Source organism: Dysidea avara, chromosome 4 (genome assembly GCF_963678975.1).
Source record: "Dysidea avara chromosome 4, odDysAvar1.4, whole genome shotgun sequence".
In the NCBI taxonomy this organism is placed as follows: Eukaryota; Metazoa; Porifera; class Demospongiae; order Dictyoceratida; family Dysideidae; genus Dysidea; species Dysidea avara.
In genome coordinates, this window is record NC_089275.1 from 17,374,572 (window position 1) to 17,384,233 (window position 9,662).

General features: G+C 39.8%; 1 protein-coding gene across 1 annotated transcript in view; it reads right to left on the reverse strand.

Annotated features, from left to right (window-relative positions):
• LOC136253609 (uncharacterized) overlaps window positions 1-9,060 on the reverse strand; it is a 28,042-nt gene extending 18,982 nt beyond the window's left edge. Inside the window, exon 1 of the mRNA XM_066046275.1 lies at window positions 8,924-9,060. Coding sequence (XP_065902347.1) covers window positions 8,924-8,951 — 28 coding nt within the window. The 5' untranslated portion in view covers window positions 8,952-9,060. The remainder of the gene's footprint in view (window positions 1-8,923) is intronic.
• Window positions 9,061-9,662: the final 602 nt, after the last annotated feature.

The window sequence follows — 9,662 nt, forward strand, 5'->3', positions numbered from 1 at the left end:
AAGCACTCTACTAAACAGTTCCTCTAACGTTGGTTGGTGCCTTGTGTCCTCTACAGTTGGAATTGGTTTTAAAGGAGATACAGGGGGTTTCTGGTTGGGTTTTCCAACCACTTGACAGGTCTGACAATTAAGACCTGCAGAATTTTACTACATCCTTATGAAGACCCAGCCAGTAAAAATGAGATAAAACTTTTTTTATTATTAATGTTCAAGTGCCCTGCCAAGGGCGACTCATGTGCTAGACTTAAAATATCTTCACGATAACAATTGGGTACAACAATTTGATGACTCACCTGCCATTCTTTGTCAGCAGCAAATATGCATGGCCCATTTATGCATCAGTACACCAGACCTCATATAAAAACAAACAGGTGCCTTGGCAGCTTCAGATTCACATAATACACCTTGCAGCAGCAGGATCAGTTCGGAGCCTGACTGCTGACGATCTATTAATTGGTTGGTAGGAACAGGACACTTCATGTTCACATCATTCTCGTGGTCATCAGTAGAACAGTTATCGTATAGAACATTGTCATCAGCAAGAAAAGTATCAGATAATTTACAAAATGGCTTTTGACAGGATCATCTGCCAACAATAAAGACTATTTCTTAGCCTGTTTGGCCATTGCATGAGTCACCATGCAAGCAGGGAATAAGCCAGGAATTTCCTGTAGTTTCATTAGTGCTATCAGACACACAAGGAAGACTACATAAACATGGATCAACCATAACTTTGGCACCAGCTAAATCATTACCCAGGAGCAAGCTCACTCCTTCCACAGGCAATGTTGGCTGAACACCAACAATAATAGGACCAGACACAAGATCTGACTTCAAAAATACTCTGTGGAGAGGGACACAAGAAAAGCCTAGTTCAACTCCACGATTTAGAACAGTTTCTCCAGTAGCGCAAGAACTCCTTCAGCTAGTAATGATTGAGAGGCTCCTGTATCACAAAGGATCTGTTTCGACTTCTCCACACCATTCTCATCAATAGAGACAGACCCTTGCGATATAAATGGTTTAAATGTATCAGGGGTCTTAGCTGCAACCTTTCTGGAGGAATGGCCGCTAGTAGTCACCAAGGTGTTGCCTTTCTTCTTATCCTTCTTCTCCAAAGCCCAACATTCAGATAACAGGTGTCCTTGCCGCTTACAATAAACACAAACAAGTCCAGATCTCAACATCATACCTCTGTTAGACCCTGATCTCATGGGTGAGTAGAATTATTATCCACAATTGCTGGAGGGAAAACAGCTGTCGTGCCCTTGAGCTTAGAGATAGTAACACTCTTGTATTCAGGTGTAGAACTTATACTCTGATGAGTGAATTTATAGTCATCCGCTAAGGTTGTTGCCCTTTGTAATTCTTCCACTTACTGCTCTTCTAAGTAAGTCTTGGCTTTAACAGGAACACAACCTTTAAACTCTTTTAAAAGGACTAACTGTTTGAGCTTGTCAAAACTATTTCCAACTTGTTGGGAAGTACACCATCTGTTGAAAAGTGCCTCCTTCTGTCGAGCAAATCAGCGCCCACATGCAATTTTACTGCTGCACGTATTTCCCTATTATTAAAGAGTTAACCATTATTTCATTTGATTAAGGATGTGCAGTTCAGTTTTCAAGATTGTTGCACTCATACAGTAGCTACGTACCTTATCCAAGGGAATGTGAAAGATTGGTGCAATGAAATCATTGAGTGTATTATGCTTCAAAATTTTCCTATTATGTTTTTTGGCATTTCCCCAATTTTCTACCTATTACACTTGTTTTATACTTTCAGAAATGCAGTATGCTTCTTTGTGCAGAGAAATTCTTCTTATGTGAATGTAGACGTATTACTTCAACTGCAACATACAAATATAGGATTGGGCAATACAATGGCGGATCTAGGATGGGGCATTTGGGGCAAATGCTCCCCCCCTTCCATCTCTCACCTTGTGTCAGGCACATTTCTGATTAAAATAGCTACTAACTTCATGCCATCCCAAGAAATTCATGAACATACACACATTTTACTACAAATTCATCTTAACCAAAGCGAACCAAACTCAAACTAGCTGTGAAATTGTCACCCAGCACCTTCGTGTGCATTAAGCGCCTCAAAAAAGAATTATCATATTGCAGTTCAAGACATTCAGAGTCTTTTAAACACCTTTTAAAGACTTCACAACCATCTGAAAAGGACAAAATGGCAAAAATAAACAGTCAGACACTACTAAAGGGTGATTATTTGCTGCTTCAAAAAAACAGCACTGAACTAGAGAATCTGGCTCTCCCCAACCACTTACAACTTAGCATGTTTGTGCCCCTTCCCTTGCCAACTCCTGGATCCGCCCCTGCGATATACCGGTTTGCTGCTTCTTATTACAACTACACACTTACACGTGTTAACAACACCATATGCGACTGGATCTGCAAAAACTGTTTTTATCACCAAAGACAGGAAGTTTGATTTTTTTATACAAACACAAAGCTTAATGAATGTACTATCAAATATCACTGTCACAGTCGACCAGAGTAAAGTGGTCTGCTTTTGTTGGCTGCTTTTTTAAAGCACAGTGGCGAGCCATACGAGTGGCCTGGAGTCTTGATGGAGCCCTGGCCAACCAGGAGATGGCTGTGTGTGGCTGTGCAGCTCCGTGGTGTTGGACAATGACCTGTGCTGTAAATTTCCTTCCATTTTAGCCTGTTCTGAGCCCTGAATGACCCATAACTTGGCCTAATTCATCCCAACACGTTTCTTTTCAATTTTTGAACACCATCTTGCCCACCTTCCAGGGCCCCCGCCTCCCACCCTTCTGGAGCTCGCCTGATACAGACAACCTCGGTATAAAACTATCTAAAATGGCAGGAAACTTAGCTGTTGGCTACTCCTTCAGTGGATGATCTGGAAGGTAAGAAATTGCTATAAAATGTGTGAAAATTTGGTATGCATAGCTACCACCACTGGCCAGCTACAACACTCTGAATATTTAAAACCAACGTTTCTCGATTCTTTTAAATGGGCGATAAGAACGGTTTTCCCAGAGACAGTCACATATTGTACTTGTCGATCAGTATTTCAGTCTCCTTGTACTAGCAAACAAGCCTAACCCATGCACTACTATGCAAAGTGATGTACTAATTATTAGAATACACACGAGGCACATGTACTGGATGCAACACTACTGTGATTATGAGACTAAGTAGTTAAAGCTTAGTAATTAAGTCTTTGTAAATTATCTGTCAGCTATACATAGGATCTATGCCTCCTTCAAGATTTATATGCATTCCATGGAACCTCAAGTTAGGCTAATTTTTCCACACTGGTAGTAAACAAACTTCACCCATGCTAATATAATGTGTAAACTGTTTTTGAGAGCACTTACTATAGTTCATTTCAATACCGTAATATTTGCAATAATCATGATAATAAGCTTCACAATAACCGTGGAAGTAAATATTCAACATCACCCAACCCTACATACAAACAATAATAAGGGATACATGTGCTCCAGATTTAGTAGCCATATTGTAGCAGGGGGTCTGTGGACATATCTATAGTCCCTCAGAAGTTATAGACCAAGCTACAGGCATTATATATATATATATATATATATATATATATATATATATATCACTGTCGATATTAATATCCAGTCATAATTGTGGTATATATAATGTACCATACAGGTAGTTTGTTACACTGTTAAAATTCACCATAACACTTTATGGGTGTCCATATTATTGTTTAAATTCAACATCCTAGGAATTGCTGTGTAGGTGCTGTGATGACACTTGCATGGTGTTACAGAGGAGCACTTAACTGTTACAAAAAGTATAATAGTACAATATGGTAGGGACATCAAAGGTGTGGGTGTGGCCCACGATATAATATAACCCAAAAACCTGCCTCGATTTTTCCTCACAACAACATGACAGTATTGGTTGGGTAAAATCAAGCTCAAAAGTGTCTTCAGATCGACCCGAAACATTTCTGTGAAATTGTTACAGAATTTTTTAAAACAATTATTCTACAGAATTTTCTACTGCCTGCTTGCCTGATGCCTTCAGTCAAGCATAGCAGAAAACTGGCTACAGCTACAGCCCTAATTCTTTCGCAGAAACATTTCTAGTTTGCTTAAGAAAAAAACTTTGGTATATGTATATTGATAATCATACAATGCTTGCACTATTGTCTTACCTTCTTTACCATGGCCATCAGTCAAGGTTCTACTGCTGAATGTTAATAGACTGCAGTACAGCTTCCGTCTACCAGTGTATAGTACATCAAACTATTTGAATACACGTGGCCATTGCACCAAACTATTTGAACACATGTGGCTCGCTGTTGATATCAATCAGCGAGAGCAACTCACGGCGAACTAGCAACGTGTAAGTCAATAATATAGTTTAGTAACAAAGTTAAACCGAGTCAGGTCATTCAGGTCCCGCTACACAGATTATCCGGGTCTGACCCCACATGCTAAATTAATTAGTGTAATGATGTGGACATGTAGTACCACGTCATAGCGTAGCCCTGCTTCTTTCGTGAGCCACATCCACTTATGTAAATTACTGTCTGTAGACATATGGTAGCCACACCCATTCATCAGTCTGTAGGTATGCATGAATCATATCCATTATTGTCTGCAGGGCCACACCCACTGATAGTTGTGATTATATGAGTCATAATCTAATACAATAGGGCTATGATTTACTCTATATAATATTGTGACTGGTTTTGTGAAAAGCAGGCTATTTATGGTCATGAGCTTGCAAAAAAATTTCACGAACAAGTATAAGAAAAAAATTTGGAATTTTAAATTAGAGTAGGGACAGTGTATAGCGCTGCAATAAAAAGCACTGAAACAAGCTGGACTGCAGTAGTATGTAATGTCCAAATACTGTAAAACAATAAGAAGTGAATATCCATACTGTGCATTGAGTGTAGCACAGTAGGGATATTCACTTCTTATTGTTATACAGTATTTGGACGTTACGTACTACAATCCAGTACTTTTTATTGCAGCACTATACACTATCCCTACTCTAGTTTAAAATTCCTAATTTTTTATTATACTTGTTATATATATATTACATGATTTACTTCAATATTTGGAAATATTATTGCAATACTCTAATAGAGTGCACATATTTTGAGGACTTCTAAGAGAACATACATAGAATGTTCTATATAGAACAGTCCAGTACTTCTATTGTTAGATCTATGAAATTACACTAAAATGATTATTTAGAAGCACCAAAATTTTCATTTATAAAGCATAAATTAAGTGAGGTGATCAGCCAAGATAGCAGTAGTTCAGTGGTCAAGGATGCGGGTGTTAAGCCTGGGTATGGAGGTTCCTGGTATGAAATCTCGTAAACTTTTTTTGATATTTCTGTGCACCTTTTTACCCCAATGTGACTGGTCTATTAGAGTATCTCAAGCCCATGATTTTACACTTGATTGATTTTTGCTTTATATAATGTTGCAGCTGTATTTCTATTGCTATTCAAACTATCAAAAGGCACTGCTACAATGATCAGGCTATCTACACACCACTTTTCAAGCTATTCCTATACTTGGTTTACCCTGTAACCATAACAAAAGTTTGATCTTTTTTATGTGAATAAAAACTCATAACTCCTTGGATATTCATCAGACTTGGTACATAAATTCACTTTTATGCTCTTCATTTGCTCAAAAGATAGAGGCAATCAAATTACACGTTTACATTTTACAGCAATTTTTGCAAAGTGTGCGAAAAGAAATCAAAGCCCCATATAGAATAAGAAAAAACAAAGAAAATAAATTGAAACTTTGAACACCCATATCTCATAAGTGGCTGTTGTGAATTTAATCAAATTTGCTGTGTGGCCTACCCTTGCTGGCGGACAGCTACAATGCAAAAATGGTGTCCTTTGGAGAAGGTACCATAGAGCTATGAATGTGTGAAAAAGCTGTTTTCTTTCTTCCTGTTAATATACTCACGGTGTGGCACGCCAGCTTTCTTACAAATGTTTGACTTACTGATCTATTTTTGAAATGGAATATATATGACTTGTAACCAGAATCATAAACATGTCTGAAACTACAGCTAGCTTTTTTTTGCCTACCGACCAACCCATTTTGTTGTAAAATAAAATCTAAGAACAACTTTTCAATCAGGTGTAATAATAATAATCTATCTAGCTAGCTATATTGCAGCAAGTGCTAATGATAATGGATAATTTTAATGACTCGCCCGCCCACACTCTACATTTGGTGAAAAACAGAAAAAACACCAATAGCTATTGGCCAAAGTTGTTTCTATACATACATACATACTAAGAAGTAAGGTAAAAATCTGACGGTAAGTAAATTTTTATTTCAGCCAATTCAGTTGGCAATTCTCAACAGCATGCTTGGCCCAGACCACCCCCACTGAGTAATTAAAATAACAGTTAAAGCCTTTGAAGCCTGCAATTATACCCCCAGTATATACCTGTATATCCGACTCTTGCATAAAACTGTCACCACTAAAACACGTAATCAGAGCATTTACATAAAATCACCAAGGCCAGGCAAACTTGATTACTTGCTTCTCATCCACAAAAATTCGGATTTCCATGCAGGTAGGATGTCATTTTTCATTATTCATTATTAAAGAAAATACTCCAAATCAAGCTGTCTGTTACTATAATGCTGTTGATATTTAGCCAGTCATTGCTATTTTAAAAAGCTTAGAAAAAATCATGACACAAAAAGGTATGAGACAAAGACAAAACTGTGACAAGACTGAGGCTCAAACCCACACATCCAGGTTTGGAGTACCCACGCTCTACCACTGTATGAACCACCGGCGCTTGCTGGCTACTCCTCTTGTTTTTTTACTATTTAAACGTTACAAATATAAATACTATATTATAATCTAACCCATACCAGTGAAGAAGAAACCAAAACCCGACCCTAACCTTAACCTGACGTTTGCCTGTTAAACATAATGATGACTTTTCACTGTCTGTATGAAGGTAAGTTTTTGGGTGAGTTCGAGGTGAGCTGAAGTTGGCCCAGCTTTGCTGGGATGCTCGCTTTGCCGACTTGCTCCAATCCAAAGGCGTAAGAATGATTTTCAGAGTGGGGGGCCAAAGATTGCCATGACCAGTTAACTATAAACCCATGCAGACACACAGAGTCCCATTGATACGGCTCCTCTGTAGACTACCCAGTTCATACGTGCAGTTATATAAAGGTGTTGTGGAGTGTGTTATCACTAGCTAATAGCCCTACACCTATACTGCATACCTATATCTCTTCACTCCCTACACCCGCCACTATGCTCCTCTACACCTACTGCATGTGCTTGATGCATGTATGTATCACATGAGAAATCATGGTCACATGAAGGTCTTTTCTTTATGCGAACTTTATGTACTTCACACAAGGATTACAGCATTAATAGTTGTTATCCGCAAAGTGAAACATTGTTACCTTTAAGGAACTATAAGCTGGGATGTCCGTTCTAGCAGGTGTTCCCAAACCGAGTGTAGATCACATGAATACCACACTGCATTCATGGTTGGCCACTTTGATTTTCAACATCCTTGTTTGTTTCTCTTCATAAATCAATTTCACCACAACGTCTTAATAATGTATGGTTTTTAATCGTCGGTATTCAGCAACTCCCATACACTCGCGCACTACAGTGTGACTGCCCTCTTAGACTAAGATCTGTTACCACCCTCAATTCGAGTTAAATCTTTCCCACATCACGGATATGACACTCTTTCTACTGTTCAAACTTCTCACTGCATGGGATCCAGGAAATATTTGAACAACAAATATCACGTGCAAGCAGAACAGAAATAAAATTACAGGCGCTTTTGTGTTTAATACAGTGCCTCATACAGTACAATGAATGGCTTGATTGCAGTGGACTGATGATGCCACACCCCATAGTGCTTTTACGTGATGGTTGTATGGCTTCTCGTATGGAGGTATACATTTCTGTGTGTATATATAACTTTGGCTGATTGGCTACTAGTACCCAAAAAGTGGGGGGCCAAAACATGCTTTTGAAAATAGTGTGGGGCCCGGCCCCCCGGTTCCGACGCCCTTGCTCCAACTTTAGCTCGCCTCGAACTCACCCAAAAACTTACCTTCATACAACTAGTGTGTTTGATACTCGAGTTATAGGTGACACTTCCTAATGAGACCATATGCGCGCCAAGGCGTGGTACTTTATTACATCATCAAAATAACGCATCCGCCATTTTTTGAGGGCAAAAAACGGTAGCTACGCATTCTATGCATACGAATTTTTTTTTTAATGCTAATACGAAGGAATCGTGCTAAAAGATACAGTAGCACTGGTATAAAGTAAGTTACTGGGTAAAAGTATATAACATACTTGCTGTATGGCGAGTTATCATGTTCCGCCTAGGGAAGGTTTTTGCAATAGCCGGAACGCTCAATACTTTTGCCCTCACTTTTCTCGTAAACTATCGCGAAAACCGAGCAGTAGCAACTTTTTCCCGGTTTTTGCCAGACCACGCCTTGGCACGCACAAGGTCTATACAACAAACGACCGGCTAAACTAACTTTTTGCACGGTGACCGGCTAATTATACACACTTCGTTACTATAAAGGTTAGCTAAAGCCTTGTAAGAGCTAGTACTTACGTCTTGCCATGTGCAAGAGACATTTGCTGTACTGTAAAATGCCTCGGTAAAATGATAGCCAGCCAGCCAGCCTTCTTAGCATCAAGATACGTGTGCATGTGATTGATAACAGCAATAATGAAATTAGAGGCGGTGGGTTAAAAAGGGATGCGGGCGGGGATGAGAAACAATTAATCAAGTTTGCCTGGCCTAAAACTAAGGATTACTTTCAGTGCTTTGGATTCCATCGGGTAACGCCCATCTACGAACTTGTCTACTGATCACTACACGCAGCTTACCAGTATCACTTCGCGTTTCATTAGCCATTTGACTGGAGCTAAGACAATCTAAATCGGGAATTTCAAACTGCAGGGAAGGTCAATGGACCAGGTAAGTCACCATTGTCACCGGCGAGTTTGTCACGAGACTGCTGTTATTTTTGCGTAGGTGTATAAAGGTAATTTCGCGCAGGCGCACTGGTTGCAGTAGTTTAGTCTGGCGCCGCCCGCTCCTTCGCAAAAAGTAAGCCTTTTCGGAAAGGGGCGGGCGGAGCCAGACTACTCGGCAGTAGTCTCGTGCCCAGACCCCACCCACTGCGTGAATAGGGTCTGGTGACATTCGCAGGAGTTTTGGGCCCTCCGCCATTTTTCTTTTCTGACCAATCGGACGCCTTGATTTAGGTACAACGCGATTTGATAGGCTGGAACTAGGAAAATGGCCGACTACAGCTATGGATACAAATGCGTAAACAATATGGCGGCGGGCCCAAAAACATAGCGTAAGTCACCAGACCCTATTCAACGCAGTGGGTGGGGTCTGGGCACGAGACTAACTCGGCAGTAGTTGTGCATTTCTTACAAACGCTCACCTCCTCCTGCACACTACTTCCTGAATAGATTGATTGATTGATTGGTCGATGGATTGATTGTGATCGATCGATCGATATTGATTGATTATTTAAACCCTCAGTACTCGGCAAAGCCGTTATTCCGTACTGGAGTACACATGATACACAACACATAGCTATACACAGCAAAC